Here is a 17,828-nt window from a genome sequence, read left to right on the forward strand (position 1 = left end):
ATCTAATTGATTTCATATTGCCTCAGTTCCATGAACCTGTGACAACTCGGTAAGGTCAAACTAGAGAAAGAACTATCTGGGGGATGCCCCCTAAATTCGTAATTACAGACCACAACAAGAACTCAAACTTTCTTTAGGTTTGCTTAGGCTTTTCAGATGTTTTTGTACAATAAGTTATATACATGTCTGAATATGAATCTTAGCACTTATATAGCACTGTCAATGGGTCATCCGCCTCGCACGTGCCTCCTCACCACAACCCTGGAAGCAGCCTCTTGCCTCAGTTTCCCTCCTCAAGGGGCTTCTTAAATAAACTCCACACAGGATTTCACAAGTCCAATGACAATAGCCCTCCCTAGGGTCTGATTTTATTCACATGAAATTCACAAACAGAAAAAAGTCTTTCACCTCAGCCTTAAGCTGGCACAGTCTCTCCCTTCTATCTGAGCAGCTGGAGAAGATGCAAGGCCTGACCTGCCTTCAGGCCTTCTCCAAATAGAAATCAAACTTCCAGACAGGCTTTCTATCCAGCCACACCCTTCCCAACTGGAGTCTCCCGTCCTCATACCAGGGACCATGACAGGAGACTCTCCCTTCTTGCTGCTTATTTCCCTTGGTTGGCTCTCCTTGAGTGTCCTCCTCTCCCTGAAGCTTCCTGCTGCTTTTATAGGGGAATCACCCGACCCCTGCTCAGGTGTGCCTCCTTAGTAACTAGAGTTAGCTGGCCCCAGCCCTCTGACCCTTAAAAGAGCAAGCCACCTTGCAACAAACACTTTATAGGTCAGATTACATAGACAATGAACACGCAATACAACTAAGGAAGGGGCGGGTGTGGGTGGGATGAGCTATTGAGTTCCGCTACACACTCCTGTTCCATGAGTCATCTTTGAATGTCGAATGCCAGAGTTTTTTCAAACATGCTTGGTATGTGATACACACTGTGGGTGTATTTTTGTCTCATACCTGGAACAAGATGCATTTAAGGTGCTTGTCACCTTCCATGTTTTGGCTAGGTATTGTTAAAACTGGAGTGGGAAGTTAGTTGTCATGAACATCCTGCTGTGGAGAGGAATAAGTTGTGTAGGACTCAGAGGTTTTCTGCTGTGTAATGAATCGTACAGTAAGTCTCTTCATATGCAAATTTCCCATTTTTGTTCATAAAAGTCTATGTAAATGGTACATTCACTGTCTTGTGAAAAGGCCCAAAAGGTCAAAGACTGGTCATTAATTATTGAAAGGTTAATGCAATAATTTGACACTACATCAGTTGAAAGCCACTTTAAGGAGGTAGTTTAGATAACATAGAGCCCTTTATAAGTCTAATGCACTATTAAGTTGGCTTTGAAAAATGAAGCTTACTCACTAACAGTATAACTATAATTTATTCTTCTGCTGATGACAGGTGGAGTAGATGCCAAAGACCAAAACAAACAAACAAAAACAGCAGACAGAGAAACACAGTATATTGTAGCCATTTGGACTCAAGTGCACAATTATGCACTGATCAAGTCAAGAGTTCAAAGCTGCAAGAAATTTGGGGGAACATAAATAAAGTTAAGATTCTGTCACAGGTATTTTTAGTAATAGTCAGGGATAGGTCACAGGCAATAAACAAAAATTCAGGGAACCCCATGACCTGTTCCTAACTTTCACTAAAAATACTTTGTAGGATGGGGAACTAACAGTGGGAGTGCTGCGGAGGGCGGGTGGGAGGGAGGTGTTACAGGCCTCTGTTCCAGCCCCAGGACCAGACACCGCTCTGGCAGGCCCCAGGGCCCACTGCACTGGCAGCCCCTGCTCTAGCAGCCCTGGGGACAACCCCCAGCCAGCTGCTTTAGTGGCCCTGGGGCAGGCCACCAGCCACTGCTCCGGCAGCCCTGGGGGCAACTGCTCTGGCATCCCCGTAGCTGGCCACTCTGGCAGCCCCGGGGCTGACCGCAGCAGCTGCTCCAGCCCCAATGCTGCTCCTGTGGCAGGGGCTGACCCTCCCCACCCCCTGCTGCTTCAACCCTGGGACCCCTGCTCTGACGGCCCTGGAGCCGACAGCTCCTCCAGCCCTGCCACTGCAGAAGTCATGGAGGTCCCGTAAAGTAATGGAATTAGTGACTTCCATAGCAGAGTCATACCCTTAACCATAAAGAACCAAAAAATAAAATGTAAACAGTTGGTTTTTTGATGGACAAATCCAGATTTGGCAAAAGTGCCAAACCAAACTTCAGATAAGGGATGTGTGCATGTCCCATTTTAATAACTAACCTCCTGCCCCTGCTGGTAGTTTGGGGCAAGGCTTGGATAAATGTTTCCACCTCTACTTCAAAAACAACAAGTTTTGATCCCCTTTCCAACCTATATAAAATGTTTAAGGTCAGGGCTTCTTTCCGTCCAGCTCCAATTTAACATTCAAACGTCAGCTCCCTTAACTTACAAGGCAACTTGCTTCTTCAGTGCCCTTCATTTCAACAAAAACACAGAACAGAGGTCAGTCATAGAGACCCTGAAACACATCTGGGAGACTGCTGTTCCCCTTCATGTTGCTGGACTCCGGGTCTAGAAGTTCTCTGAACAGTTGTATGAACCTCAAAGATTTTTCAGGTAGGCTGAGGAAGGTCTTACAACCAATGGAAACACACTAAAATCTCTTAGACTCCTAAATCCCCACTGGACCATAGGTCTCATCCAGTCTTCTACAGTGTCCTCTCTGGAAATATTTCCAGTGCACTTCAAAAAGCCTTAAGAAAAGTCTGAATTTGGTAGATGGAGGACTACTCCTACAGTCTCTGCCTCTAATGGATCGCTCCAAAACAGTTAATCAGGAAAACCTCTGGTAGTGAGGTACAGTGCAAGACAGAATTATTTACTGGTTAAAACATAGTCTGGAAACCGAGAGATCTGGGTGCTAAGCCTCTGGCTTATTATGTGACCTCATGCAAGACGTGAACTCACAGTTTCTCCTGCTATAAAAGGGGAATAATACTTACTCATATTTGTAAAGTATTTTAGGAGCATCTTATAAGTGCAAAGTACTATTTACTTTATTATTCTTGCAGTAGCTACTCTAGACATCCACATCTTTACTCTTTTAAATGCAATGAAATTGCTATATTTTAGTTTGTTTGCTTTCAGAAAAAAGAATATTGATCACAAGACTGAAATAGCCATCAATAAAACACAATTGATAGTTCACTTTACTTCAGCCAATTCTGAGATTGATTTTAGTAGGAGTAGAAGGGAAATAAAGAAAAATGTAGGCTGACTATCGGGAAATAATCTTAAAAAGTGAGCTCTATTAGACGGTGAAATAGTTTCCCAAGGGAAGTGATGGAAACCCCTCATCTGAGTTATTTACGACTGAATTGCACAAAGCACAGGGTAATACAACAATCCTGGACAGAGTAATTGACTAAAAATATTTTAGGATTTTTCCCAATTTTAAACACAAGGATTCTAAAATTACATTATTTTACAGTAGAACCTGAGCATTATGAACACCTTGGGAATGGAGGTTGTTCGTAACTCTGAAATGTTTGTATCTGTGAATCAAACATTATGGTTCTTTCAAAGATTTACAACTGAACATGGACTTAATACAGCTTTGAAACTTAACTATGCAGAAGAAAAATGCTGCTTTTTAACTGTCTTAATTTAAATGAAACAAGCACAAACGGTTTCCTTCCCTTATCAAATCTTTATTTTAAACTTTCCCTTTATTTTTTCAGCAGTTTACATTTAACATGGTTCTGTACTGTATTTGCCTTTTTGTGTGTGTGTGTGTGTGGTCTTTGAGGCTGCCTGATTGCATGCTTCCAATTCCAAATGAGAGGTGTGGTTGACCAGTCAGTTTGTAACTATGTTAAGTGCCAAGGAGTTAGGAATTTGAATACTTTGGCATTGCAATATGGATTGGACTCTATATGCATATCTTACCTTAGCCAGAGGCTTAGAGTATGTTTTATTCAGTTTCTGGTCTTGAAGTTCAGGGGATGTTTTCACACCAAAAGACCAGCCTCCATATCTGGTAATACAAAACAAAGTAATAGGAGGCTGTCTGTCAGCAGCTTACCTTTCTTAGCATTATGAGAAATGTTTTCTTGAACAGAATTCATAGGTTTCAGAGGAACAGCCGTGTTAGTCTGTATTCGCAAAAAGAAAAGGAGTACTTGTGGCACCTTAGAGACTAACCAATTTATTTGAGCATGAGCTTTCGTGAGCTACAGCTCACTTCATCATGAAGTGAGCTGTAGCTCACGAAAGCTCATGCTCAAATAAATTGGTTAGTCTCTAAGGTGCCACAAGTACTCCTTTTCTTTTCACAGAATTCATAAACTTCTTTATTATTGTTTTACATTTCAAGTTAGAAGTACAGCTCAGCCCCATATAATCACGATATCTGTATTTGAAAGAGACGTCTAATCTACTCCTTTTATACAGGTGAATGGTATGTGCCTTCAAACAAATGTTTTCCCTTTGAAACCTGCAGTTAAAACCTGTATTTTCAGAAAAGGAAAACACAAATAAGCTGATGAGCAAGGAAGGGGTAGTTTCGGAAGTTCCCAACACTCAAAATGTGTTTTGGTCATTTACCCTAAGAGCATAACTTTCCTCCATGTTATTAAATCAATTTCATGTCGTGTTTCGCATGTTTGTGTAACACTTCCCTCTTCTTGATAAAGTTGCACCTGCTCAAATGTTTGTAATTATGTCACTCTTCAGTGGTTGACAATTAAGCCGGGCTGAAGTAACGCATAGGCACTATATGGGGCCACGTCGAGCCCCGGCACCTGGAGTCATATGATTACGTCAGAATCAGAGTTTTCACTTAAATAAAAGTCAGTTTCTAGCTCTCAGAATTGCAAAGAAAATCTTGAAATGTGAGTGGAGTGTTACAGCAATGCCTGAGTCTACAGAAGGCCTGCAACAATAGCTCTGAAAAATGTAAATTGTCCTATTGATCTTTATGTAGTATTAACGCCTAGATCTACTGCCCTGCCAACACTACCCCAACAGAGGTCTCTGAATGGCAAGAGAGGAAGAGTGCAGAGAGCCCAGGCCCACTCACCCTACCAAACATATACAGTTCAAGCGCAAGTGTAAATAATGGGAAGCTTCTGTGGATATAAACCCTGCTACCAGTGACAGATTAAGATTCTCCCATAGCTCCAAGAGGCCTATGAAGCAGGAAGTCCCACGCTGCACATATACAATTTAGCTGGCACACATATGATTTGTCTGTACGTGACCAAGCATTTGATCAATGCTATCTTAGGGTTTTATACTGCTACTCAACACTGTACTATCTGAGTGCCTGTTATCCACTTGGCTGGGACAACTTTTCTAGGCAACTGATTAATTAAGAGGAAACCCTGCAGATAGAAGATGTTACTCACCTTGTGCAGTAATGATAGTTCTTCAAGATGTGTCCCCACTATGGGTTCTCCTCTGTTGGTGTGCTTATATCCCTGCACTGCTGGTTGGAGAACTTTGGTAGCAGTGTCCGTTGCATATGTGCTGTCTCTCCTTGTGCCCTACCACAAGGCTAGCCCATGCGCCTGGGCTAACACCCCCCTTACTCTCCTGCACACACATAGTTCTTTCTCTACCACAGAGTCATTGACAAGAACTCAGAAGCAGAGGGGAGAAGGGCAGATTGTGGAGCACCCATAGGGAGTCACATCTCAAAGAACCATCGTTATTGCTTGAGGAGAGCAACTTTTTCTTCGAGTAGTGTCCCTGTGAGTGCGCCATTGTTGGTGACCTCTGAGCAAAATCCCTACCAGAAGGCTGGGGCTTCGGAGTTGGGTCACTTACAGATGACAATACTGTGGAGCTGAAGATGGCACCTGAGGCAGAGTCCCCAGCGATCACCTTCTGAAAAAGGTATGGACTGATGCCCATGTCGCCACTCTACAGATTTCAGAGATAGGGACATCCTTGAAGAAGGCAACGGATGAGGAGAACAATCTCGTGGAGAGTGCGCGAATATTATCTGGTGGGGTCATGTTGCAGATCTGATAACATCGTCTAATGTAGTTTGAGATCCGTTTGGCGAGTCTCTGGACTGATATTGCTGAGCCCTTCAATCTTTACACAAGAGAGAGGAGCAGTTTAAGAGATTTCCTGAAAGCCTTCGTTCTATCCAGGTAAAAGACTAGGGATCTCCTGACATCTAGCATGTGGAATATAGCCTCCCTGTTGTCACAGTGAGGCTTGAAGTAGAAAAGTGGAAGGTGAATAAATTGGTTCATGTAGAATGGAAATGTTACTTTAGGGATGAATTTTGGATCTGGCCTGAGCACAAGCTTGTCCCGAAAGAATACTGCATAGGGGGGCTATGCCATCAGAGCTGCTATTTCTCCTATTCTCTGATAGCCAAAGTAATTGTTATCAGGAAGGCCTTCTTCATTGAAAGGTATGTAAGCAAGCAGGTAGCCACAAGGCCAAAAGGAGGTCTAGTCAGGCCTTTCAATAACAGGTTTGGGTCCCACATGGGGGTAGACTGTCAGGGTTGTGGGAAAAGGTTTTCTATATCCCTAAGGAATTGTTTAGTGGTCGGGTGTGATAGCACTCAGTATCTCTCTATTTGACTGTGAAAGGCTGCTATAGCCAGTTGGTGGACCCTGAGGGAACTGATGGTCCCGATTTAAAAAAAAAAAAAGAAAAAAAGTGTTAGTACATAGTCTAGGATCTTTGGAAAAGTTGCAGATGCCAGAGAGATTTGTGTGGAAGTACACTGAATCCAAAACCTGGACCATTTTTGTAGGTAAGATGGGCATGTCGAGGACTTTCTACCGTGCAGTAATACCTCTTGTATCTCCTTCAAGCAGGAGCTCTCTGTGTATTGGAACCATGAAGGAGCTACGCCTTGAGGCCAAGAATCCCCAGGATGGGATGTAGGATGCGTCCTTTGTTCTGCGAGAGGAGGTAAGGAATGGATTGGAGAGAGATTGGCGGGCACATAGCGAGTTGTGACAGGTAAGGATACCAAGTCTGTTGGCCAAGTAGGAGCAATCAGTATGACATATGCTCCTTCTCTTTTTATTTCTAATAGGACTTTTGACTGTTGGGTGAACAGAGGAAAGGTATAAAGAAGGTCCCTGTCCGAAGGGAGAAGGAGAGCATCGCTCAGGGAGTGTTGTCCCATCCCTGCTCTGAGCAGTAGCATGGACATTTCTTGTTTAGGAAAGTGGCGAACAGGTCTGTGGTTGGTCCCGCACCACCTGAATAGGTCATGAAGCACTGCTGAGTTTATCTCCCGCTCATGGTCATGTGGGAATTTGCGACAGACAGTCTGCGATCAAGTTTTGAGTGCCCAGAAGGTAAGCAACTGATTGTGTGGTCAAATTATCCTCCCTCTGTGCAGAGGCAATCTAGCTCCCCTTTGCCAATTTATGTAGTACAAACATGTTATGTTGTTAGGACTCATGTGTGATCCCTTGATCAGCAGGAGGAAATGGGTGCAGGCATTCCTGACTGCCCTGAGTTTGAGGAGGTTGATGTGGAGAGAGATCTCTGTGGATAACCACCTGCCTTGTGTCCTGAGGTCATTTAGATATGTGCCTTATCCTATGATGAATGCATCGGTGGTGAGAAGCAACGATGGGAGGTTTCTGAAAAGGGGATCCCCTTGCAAACATCTGCTAGGTCTTTCCACCAGTCCAAGGACTTTTTGATCCTGGTGGGTAGTGACAGACATTTATCTAGTCTGTCTCTGTTTGGTCTGTAAACTGAACTGATCCACATCTGGAGGTATCACATGTGAAGCCTGGCATGTGGTATTACTGCTGTAGCTGCTGCCATGTGCCCCAGCGTAGGCAGTGTCTGGGGCACATGGCAGCAGTGTCTGGCTGATATTTGTGGGCTGCTTTGAACAGTGTCCATAAACGGGGCCAAAAAGAGGAATCTGTGTTAAGATAAGAGAACTCTGACGTGTAAGGAGTCAAGGTCAGTGCCTATGAATTCCAGGTGCTGCACTGGAATAAGAGTCGATTTCTGGGCGTTGATCTGTAGGCCTAGTTCTGTGAATAAATCTATTGTAGATCTGCTGACTCGGTGAGTCTCTTGAAAGGACTGAGCTCTGAGAAGGCAGTCATCCAGGTACTGGTACGTCATGATCCCTTGAGAGCACAGGTGCACAGCCACTACTGAGAGAACCTTGGAGAATACTCTTGGAGTGGCTGATAACCGAAAGGGGAGTACTCTGTACTGGTACTGGGGTCTTGCCCTAGGGTAAATCTGAGGAACTATCTGTGAGATAGTAGGATTGAGATATGGAAGTAGGTGTCCTGAAGGTCAAGGGTCAAAAACCAGTCTCCCTGTTCCAGCAGTGGCATAATCATTGCTAGAGTGATTATCTTGAATTTTTGAGCTTTGACAAACTTGTTGAGTGCTCAGAGGTCTGATATGGGTCTCCAACCTCCCTTCCTCTTGGGTATTAGGAAATAGCAAGAATAAAAACTTTTGCCTTGTAGATGTTGAGGTACTGGCTCTAAGGCTCCTAACTAGAGGAGACAATCTATCTCTTGTCGTATCTTGTCTTTCCACGGTATGCATCTGATGAAGTGAGCTGTAGCTCACGAAAGCTCATGCTCAAATAAATTGGTTAGTCTCTAAGGTGCCATAAGTACTCCTTTTCTCTTGTCGTAGTAAACTCTTGTGAGAACTGTCCCTGAAGAGGGACAGGCAGGGGGTAAGGAGGTAAAATGGATGGAGTAGCCATTCTGAACAATCTCCAAGACCCATCAGTCCGATGTTATGCATTCCCAGGTCCTGCACAACATTGCCCGGTGGTAGTCAAATGGGTAGGAAGCGGTGGTCAGCTGTAGTAGTTGGGTGGTGTGATCTATCAATGCCTTGACTAACACATCAGAATTGGTGCTTGGAAGTGGATGGTAAGGATCTGTGGGCCAGATGATTTAGGCCCAGGGAATTTAGTTTTCTTCCTCCGTGGCTTGTAGTAGTGTTGAGTAAGGTATTGGGAGGTGCATGGTTTGTTCTGGGGCTGTGGACTAAATTTTATCTTTTGTCCTAGCATGTAGATGCCCAGGAAGTGGAGAGTGGTCCTAAAATCTCTGAGATATGAAGAGAGAAGTCTGTCTTCTCTGTGAAGAGTTTAGTGCCTTCAAAGGGAAGGTCTTTGATGGTCAACTGCACCTCCTTAGGGAAGCCCGACAGGTGTAGCCACGATACATATTGCATAACCACCGCTGTGGAGATGGATTGGGCTGCTGTGTCAGCTGGATCGAGGGCAGATTATAGCATCATCTTGGCCGTTAGTTGTCCACCCTGAATGACTGCTTTGAACTGGTCACAGTGCAACTCAGGCAGCTGATCAATAAAGTTGCTAAGTTTCAAATAGTTGACATTGTCATATTTTGCTACTGGGGCTTGGTAACTGGCAATTCATTGTAGCATGGCCAAGGAATAGCTTACTTCTCAAAGAGGTCCAAGCACTTCTAATCCCTGTTGTAGGGAGTGGACCTCACTTGGTGTTGATGACCACAAGAGTTCACAACATCCATCATAATGGAGGTGGGCGGAGGGTGGGAGAAGGGTAATTCCATCTCCCTAGCTGGGGCATAATATTTATTGGCCCGCTTTCAAGTAGGCACCACCGATGCTGGGGTCTGCTGTACAGTTTTGCAGGGTCCAGGAGAGCCTCATTAATAGGGCAGGCTATTTTAGAGGACAAGGGGGAGCATAGTATGTCAAGGACCTTGTGATAGGTGTCCTTGATTTCTTCTAATGGTGTCTGTAGAGTATCTACAACTCTCTTTGCCACATCCTGGAAAAGCCAGAATTCACAGGCCAACGAAAGTGGTGGATGCATGATGGCTTCATCTGGGGAGGAGGAGGAGGAGATGTTGGTACTCAGAGTCACCGCTTCCTTAATGCCACCATCCTGTTCCTCCACAATCTCTTCTGGAGATTCCAAGGCTCTGGATGCTGTGGTGGAGGGGAAGCATCTCAGGGGTTCATGGGTGAGGCTAGAAGCCCAAGAGGCATGGGGGGTGATATGCAGCCCAAGGATCCCAATATGGCCACTGGGGTGGTAGCATAAAGCCTGGTGCTGGAGCCTATGGCTGGCTCTACTAAGGTGGTGATGGTGGGGAGGTCTAAGGGTATGACTGGGGACCCTCTTGGTAATGAGCATCATAGGGAGCATGAGAGGAGTAAAGAGACACGACCTCCTCTGGTTCTCTGTTTGAGTCTGCACTGGAGAGCGGGGCTGCGTGGGGCAGCGGAGAAGACTCGGTGTCGAGGTCCCAGTACCAAGGAGTCTCTGGTATGTTGGATACACAGAGATCTCTAGAGTGCCGGAATTCTGACAGTACCAACTGACTTGGAGCCACTGGCAGAACCAAAGGGACTGGAGATCTTGCTTGCACTGACCAGTCCAGTGCTGGATGGGGCATCAATGCCACTACCATTGCTACAGTGCATACCAGCAGCATCTTCTTAGTGAGTGCTGGCTCCTGTCTTCGTCCTCCAGTGCCATTGACTTGGTGCTTGTCCCCATCGGGTCCTTAGGCATGTCAATGTCACATACCGCTCCAGATCTTTGTGAGCTGTGGGAACCGGGCTGGGATTACCTCAGTACCAACAGTACCAAGGATACAAAGCATGTCAGAGATCATTTACGGCTGGCTCAGGGCTCACTCTGGGGACTTCCGGCTCTCTTTTTTGATGACTTGAGAGAGGGGTCTCTGGCTGATTTCTTCAACTCACAAACCCTGGATGTTGAGGTCTATGGGGAAGACTCATGTCTGCCAGGTGACTCTCGGTGTGGGTCCGGGGAAGGTTAGAGGACTGCCTCCGTGAAGATAATCTTCTGTCTCAACACCCTGTCCTTGCAAGGCCTGGGTCTGAGCTGCTGGCAAAGTCCACACTTCTGTGGAATATGGCCTTACTTGAGGCAGCATATGCACTGGGAGTGCTTGTCTGCTACATGGATGGCCTCTTTGCAGGAGAGACATTTGTTGAAGCCCAGTGAACCCTGTGGGGTGGGGGGGAAGGGTCTCCGATGAAAAAGTTGGGGTGGGGGATTTGTGGGGGAAGTGTGTTTGTTTGTCTGTTTGTTTGGGAAAAACATACAAAAAGAAAAAACTACAACTAAGTCTCGGGAGACTGACTAACTATAGAAATGTAAAAGAAGGTGATGGTCATAAACAGACTGCTAATAGCTCAATCTCTAGCCCTGGAGGTTGAAAAGGAACTGAGCGGGATTAGCCCCTGTGCACTGGGCTAGCCTCATGGTGGGGCACGAGGAGAGAGAGTCCATGTGCGGGCCTAACAGACACTGTTATTGAGGTTCTCCGATGAGCAATGCAGGGACGCAAGCACACCTACAGTGGAACACCCATATGGACACTACTCAAAGAAGAATTTTAAAATTACCTTGCTTTGTTTGTAGACATGATTAAGTATTCTTCCACACTGAAACCCGAGAGGTTGTACAGAACATGCCCTTTCCTGTTCTCCAGGTAGGCAGCAGACACATTGAAGCTTGGACACTTCTGGAAAACAATATACATATATCAGTAAGGTTATTTTAAAAACCTCAGCCACTATTTTTTAGCCATGATTCTGAATACACAGTCAAACTTTACTGCCTTGCTTTTCAGCTGGATTGGCTTTTTCTGGCTTTTATAACTTTTCAACAAATTAGGTATGTTTTTTATGTTCATAGGACATCTGAAATCGTGGTAACTGTCACTAGTAAATCAAAACCACCTTTTATTTCCGTTGTAACCTTATCAGTCAATGTTTTGGAAACAACATTTTTTATCATGCAATTTTGGGAAAGTTTACAGCAATGAAAAGGCAATGAGACTTTTACAGCCACTATCATTCATCTGCTGAAGCTGAAAATAAACACACAAAATTCATTGAACAGAGTATGAGGGGGAGACAGGATTCAAATTCATGTGATGTGTTTGATGAGAAATACATGAAAACTTTCTTTAATGATTTATGGGAATTCTCTCTTTGGGCCAGAGAGTAGGAAGAAGAGATACAAAAATCTGGTGAATGAGGAGGGATGTAATATGGTGGACATAAGCTCACAAACAACTATCTATTCCAAGATCTTTTCCTCAGAGGCTGGCTTCATTTTTAAATGTGAGCAAATGAACTCAAAATGCTGTCCTAATAACCTGCAGATTTCTAACTTCTATCAGCTGGGGGGGGGGGGGAGAGAACACACTCTTCCAACCCTGAAATTAGACGAACTTTCAGTTTGTTAAACATTATTTTGTATTTTAACCACTTAATTTTGTACTGTGAAGTTTAATTTCCATATTGTCTTAAAGGCAAAGTTCTGCCTGCTGATATAAGTTCAACTCCTCTAACTTGTGTTATCTCAATTCAAGTGGTATGAGCACGATGGAGGGCAATTTTTTACCCGAATATTGCTGGTATTGTTTGCAGTGTACATTATATTCAGATAATAGAACATTTTCATATAGAGAGATTCTCTGCCCCCTCCCCAGCCCCCAAGCTTGAGCTCTATTATCTCCAGAGCAGATAAGAATAAACTACAGTAATAGAGGGTGGAAGTGGGGCAGTGATCTGTTCATTCTTATTACAGTTACAAGACTATTGCAGGATGCAAATGAGGGCTTGGGAATAGATAGGGGGCACTTGGCTAACAAAACCCCAGAGTGGTGTTGTTCACAAGCGCACAAGGTGGAGGACAAAAGTTCCATTGTGCAGGTGCCAGCCACATTTGCAGTCCTTGTGCTATCCTGCATACAAGGACTGCTTCCTGCTAGTGTTTCACTGGGTTCCAACACCCCATCCCAACCTCCAAAGGGTGAAGAGGAGATGAGACCAGTCCCCAGCCTTCTCTGCACTGCCAAGTTGAGTTTGATAGCCATAGATCAAATGCTGCTAAGACAGGTTTGAGCCCCAACTCCACAAATGCCCAGATCTTGGTTTTGCTGGGCTTATCACATTCAGATTTACACAAAATTATATCTGAAATGTCTGACAGCTATCTTGGGGAAAATATGTCTTTAACAAAAAATTGTTTCATATACAGTGTCCTCACAGTGATACATTTCTGGAAGATATGATAGTTCACAAGGTTGACATAGTGACGGCAAGTGTTTTGTCTAGATGTAGCCTAATATTATTTTATACATTATTTCCCTGAAAACTTTAGAAAATTAAGTCAAAGCAATACTAGAGACAGAATGAAAATCACCAGTCATAATGAGCCCAATCCATTAGTTTCATTTTGTTAAGGAAAGGAATAAAATATACCCGATGATCTGTCACACACCCACATGCATCCAAGAATTCCTGTGGTGGACTAGGCTCAGTCTGCCAGCATGAATCATTTTTTCTACTGGAGCAAAAACAACAATAGGAACAATCATTAAAAGATAAACTATAATATTTTATCTAACAGTGGATGTCGAAAGAATGACAAACAGATGCTGTATCTTGACCACCTCCATCTTCACCACCTCCACAATATTGGTGCTAAAACAATGAGATGTCAATTTTATTCATCGTGGATCAGTGTAATAACTTCTGGCATTTCTCACTTAGTGGCTTCTAACTTGTCACTGCAAACATCTGACAAGTGCATGCAAATCAATATTTCCCTGAGCAAACAGCCAATTAGTTGTACACCAGGTTTTTGTGTGCGTAACACGGATGAAAGTAAACATACTACCCAAACCAGTCATGTCTAACTTGGAAAATCTGGCCTTCTCTTTAATGAACATTGATTCAGTATAGTGTCACTAGCAGTTACTGACTGTATCACCAACCTTCATTCTTACTGACTTCGGACCTGATTCAAATCCTGCTGAAATTAATTGGAACGTTCCCACAGACTTCAATGGGACTTAGAAGCCTATTATGCATTTCAGCTAGAACCCAGCTCATTCATCAATACAATTTTTTAAAAGTCATACTAAAATGGTCAAAGCAAGCATAAGCTGTATGGACATACTACATAAAATAGGACATAAAATTATTTAATCACAGGATTCCATGTTATCCATTCTTTTACTTTTGGAGGCACATATATATTACATAATAATAATACATAATATATTCTATTAAACTTACATTTCATAAGGAAAGATTGAATCCAGTGTTCTACATCTAGTGAAGATTATTCCTATTCAGGCAGCTAATAGCTAATAACTGTTTAATGAATAAATATTATAACATTAATATAAAATCTTACAAAACATGAAATGTAAATAGTAACTATTGATTCACTCCCCCTTGCAAGAATCTCTGTATCAACAGCAGTAATCATTAGTCACTTAGTACTTTAAAAAAGTTGCATTGTTCATACTTACACATCTTGTCTTGAATAGGTGCATGGGTGATCCTGGCCTGCAAAATGTCTCAACAGCACATAAGAAAGGTTTCCTAGATCATCACTTTCAGTGCTGCTCAGAGGAAAGAGGGAATAAATAAGGTCATTAGAACTAAGGAGATCCACATTCAAGTACAAGATAGAAACTGAGGCAGCATAAAATAACTCTGTTCAAAACATGTGCCCTGGCTATATAGTCACAATAGCTTTGAGACAGAAGAATAGCTCACAGTTTATTTCATTGATTAAAAACTAACATTTTTTAAAAACTAAACTAATGGTGAAGGATTTCAAAGTAAAGGTTACTACATGGACCTTAACTCTGCCTATCCTCCAGTTATTGGCATGAATCTCCATCAGTTGCCATAAAAAAGAAATTTAAGTCTTTCACATTTCATGTATAAGTTCAACAGTATGGACTTTTGCTTTATGATACAACCTGCAACCTCCTTTTTGACCTATGTCAGGTGTAGGAAGCATCTCTATCCAATATTGCAAGGCAATATATAGTATTGTGGCAGTCTGTTGTCTGCACTTGGTATAGAAAAGGACTGCGGACCCTGTAAACTGGGCTGCACCGACAGACATTGACTGATCCAAAGGAAACACCTGCAGAGCTAGTACGTTCCACAGCCATAAGTACAGCAGTTAAAAGTTCAATAACAGAGACGCTAGATCTTATAACTGCTGGCTTGCATTTGTAGACCAAAAAACCTTTATAGGCAATGCCTCCAGACCTAGTAAACCAAACAGAAATAAGCTAAAGCAATAAACATATGCACATGTGTATGATTGTGTGCACACACATACATTATACAAAAATGCTAATGACCCATCTTGAAAGAGATTGCCCAATCCAGCCTGATCCAAAGCCTCTGTCCTTTCTCCACCATTTGCTTTGTGCCTCAGCACATAATAAGATGCATTTCTGTTATTCAAATAGATGCAATTTACCCATCACTATTATCCACACAATTGAAATAAGTGACTAACAAATTTTTGATGGGGTGAGCAGCTCTCAAGACATTTTGTTTTTAAAAAATCCATTTGCTATAAAATGTGAGTTTGATTACTCTGCTTAGAGAAAAAAAAACTTAAATAATCAAAAATGACGATCCTGCTCCAGAGTTACTGACGATGATGATAAACGGGTTTTTTACCTAAAGAAGGAGGATTCTGCGTTGTCATAAAGGCCTGGCATCAGCTTGAGTGAAGGATAATCAATAGCTAATGGCTTCACAGTAAACAACGCCATTGCCATGGCGACAAAGAGGACAGGGAGCAGAACATTTGATAGAGCTCCTCTCCAGTCTCGCCTGGTGTGGTGAAACCGCTTCATTAAAAGGGCAGCAATCTGTGTGAGAACAAGCCTTGTTCCACGCACACTCCGGGCATCCAGGAGTGAGCTACCTGCCAGGAGACAGACAAAGCTCTTCACAAACATGCACTGTCATTTCTGGGAAATCACATGATTCTCATCTGATGCTAGATCCGCAAACAGAGAACATGATGACCTCTTTAAAAAAATCTCTCTCTTTCTCTCTCTACCTTCCCTGGGAAACATTTAGTCTCTTATCAAGGACAAAAATAAAACAGCCATAACAACAAATATTGATAAAACAAAATCACAGGCCCAATCTTGCACTCCTGACTCAGATAAAAATAACTACTGAAGTCAATGGTGGAAGTCAATGAGAGTTTTGCTTAAGTATGGGCTGTGGTGCAGTTCGAAGGAACTGGAACAATAAACCCACAAACAATCCTGCTTACCATTTTCGGTATAAGGCATTTTGTGTTTTCAAAGTGCTCTACAAATATTCTCTCAAATTTCAACATTTAGCCACAGGCCTCAGGAGGAGGCGCTATAGAGCTGCATTGCTCCACAAGGCATACAGGGCCCTCAGAAATGCACAAATCTGGCCACAGCAACCCAGAGAGGATTTTGCCACCTGCAGCGGTATTTGGAATGATGCAACATGATCCTATGATAACCGTGGGTTCCCCCTGAAAATCGTGAGGCATCTCGCTATTATCTGCCCTTAGCATGAGGGAGTGTTGTCTGTGCCGGCTGTGGATCAGTTCCCTGAATCCACCAGCCTTTGGCAACACGAGCACAACCTTCCAGGCCTTGCTCTCCCTCTACAGGTTAGCAATAAGCACACACCAACCCCCGAATCCTCCCAGTGTCCTTCTGCAATGCTCAGTACCTGTTCCACTGAACATACACACGATTGTCTGATTTGCTACTCCCAAAGGAGTAGTACTCACCAGCTTCCAAGATTCAACTCAGGATCCTCACTCTACATAACACACAACACATATTTTACTTACACACACACAAACAAAGAATAAGTTTATTATCAAAGAACAGGTTTCAGAGTAGCAGCCGTGTTAGTCTGTATTCGCAAAAAGAAAAGGAGTACTTGGGGCACCTTAGAGACTAACAAATTTATTTGAGCATAATCTTTCGTGAGCTACAGCTCACTTCATGGAAGAACAGAGATTCAAGTAACAGAATGTAAGAATATTGGAAAGCAAAAGCATAACATCTCCTACAAGATACCTTATCCTATGTCATTTTCTCAGCATTTTCAACCAGGCTCGCTGAAATCCCCCCTTTCACAAGATCAAGGCCGCTGTCAGTTCGTCTTTATAGATGACAGGATAACTGGGGGTTCATCTGCACCCCAGATATAGTTTCAAAAGTTCCTTCTCACTCCTAAGCAGGATGACCCTTCTTGTTTTTGTTCTTTCCCACAGCCCACATAACCTGTTGATTAACAGCTTGCTCAGACTGTAAATGGGTGCCCATTGCAAAACCAATACTTAATTTGCACATGACTAGCCAAGTGACATAAGTGTTTCTTCTCCTTTTGCCTCTGCTCCGCAGGTATGAAAAAAAGAGTGGTGGGACCAAGGTCCCATCTCATCTCTGCCGCATTTGGGGCCCTGTGCACAACTGTGAGAGTGCTGAGTATACAATTTTGTCATGCCCTTGCCGAGGCCATGAGGGGGGGGTGGGTTCCCTCCCTGCACCCTGGATAAGTGCCTGTTATTATAGTCTTGACCTGTGTGGACATCAAGGATCTGATCTAACTCCCACTGAAATCAATGAGACTTTTTCAGTTGGCTTTAATAGGAGCTGGGCCACCTATCAAGAGAAAATATTGTAATATCACAGGAACTAAACGTGAAAAAGTCCCATTAATGCATTCAGTTCATCTCTCTGTCAATACAGGAATCTCCCCTATAGAACATGTTCTAATGTTTTATCCAACCAAACTGATGGTTCCAAATCCCAGCTGACAGATCTTCCATCACTACCCTATGGGAAACCCCATCCATGGTTAAACCCCTGTGAATATTGCTAATTACTTCCTCTTCATTCTTGACATTAATACTCTTCAAATATGTGTAACACTATTACCATGCCCCTTACCACCATTCAGTTGCAGGTTAGCCAAACTCTGTGTGTGTGTGTGTGTGTGTG

General features: G+C 43.3%; 1 protein-coding gene across 1 annotated transcript in view; it reads right to left on the reverse strand.

Annotated features, from left to right (window-relative positions):
• ABCA13 (ATP binding cassette subfamily A member 13) overlaps window positions 1–17,828 on the reverse strand; it is a 286,889-nt gene that overhangs the window by 95,221 nt on the left and 173,840 nt on the right. Inside the window, exons 43-47 of the mRNA XM_048839236.2 lie at window positions 15,499–15,744; window positions 14,319–14,411; window positions 13,261–13,345; window positions 11,392–11,510; window positions 3,925–4,012 (exon numbers count right to left, since the gene is read on the reverse strand). Of these exons, the coding sequence (XP_048695193.2) occupies window positions 3,925–4,012; window positions 11,392–11,510; window positions 13,261–13,345; window positions 14,319–14,411; window positions 15,499–15,744 (631 nt within the window). The remainder of the gene's footprint in view (window positions 1–3,924; window positions 4,013–11,391; window positions 11,511–13,260; window positions 13,346–14,318; window positions 14,412–15,498; window positions 15,745–17,828) is intronic.

This window comes from Caretta caretta, chromosome 2 (genome assembly GCF_965140235.1).
Source record: "Caretta caretta isolate rCarCar2 chromosome 2, rCarCar1.hap1, whole genome shotgun sequence".
In the NCBI taxonomy this organism is placed as follows: Eukaryota; Metazoa; Chordata; order Testudines; family Cheloniidae; genus Caretta; species Caretta caretta.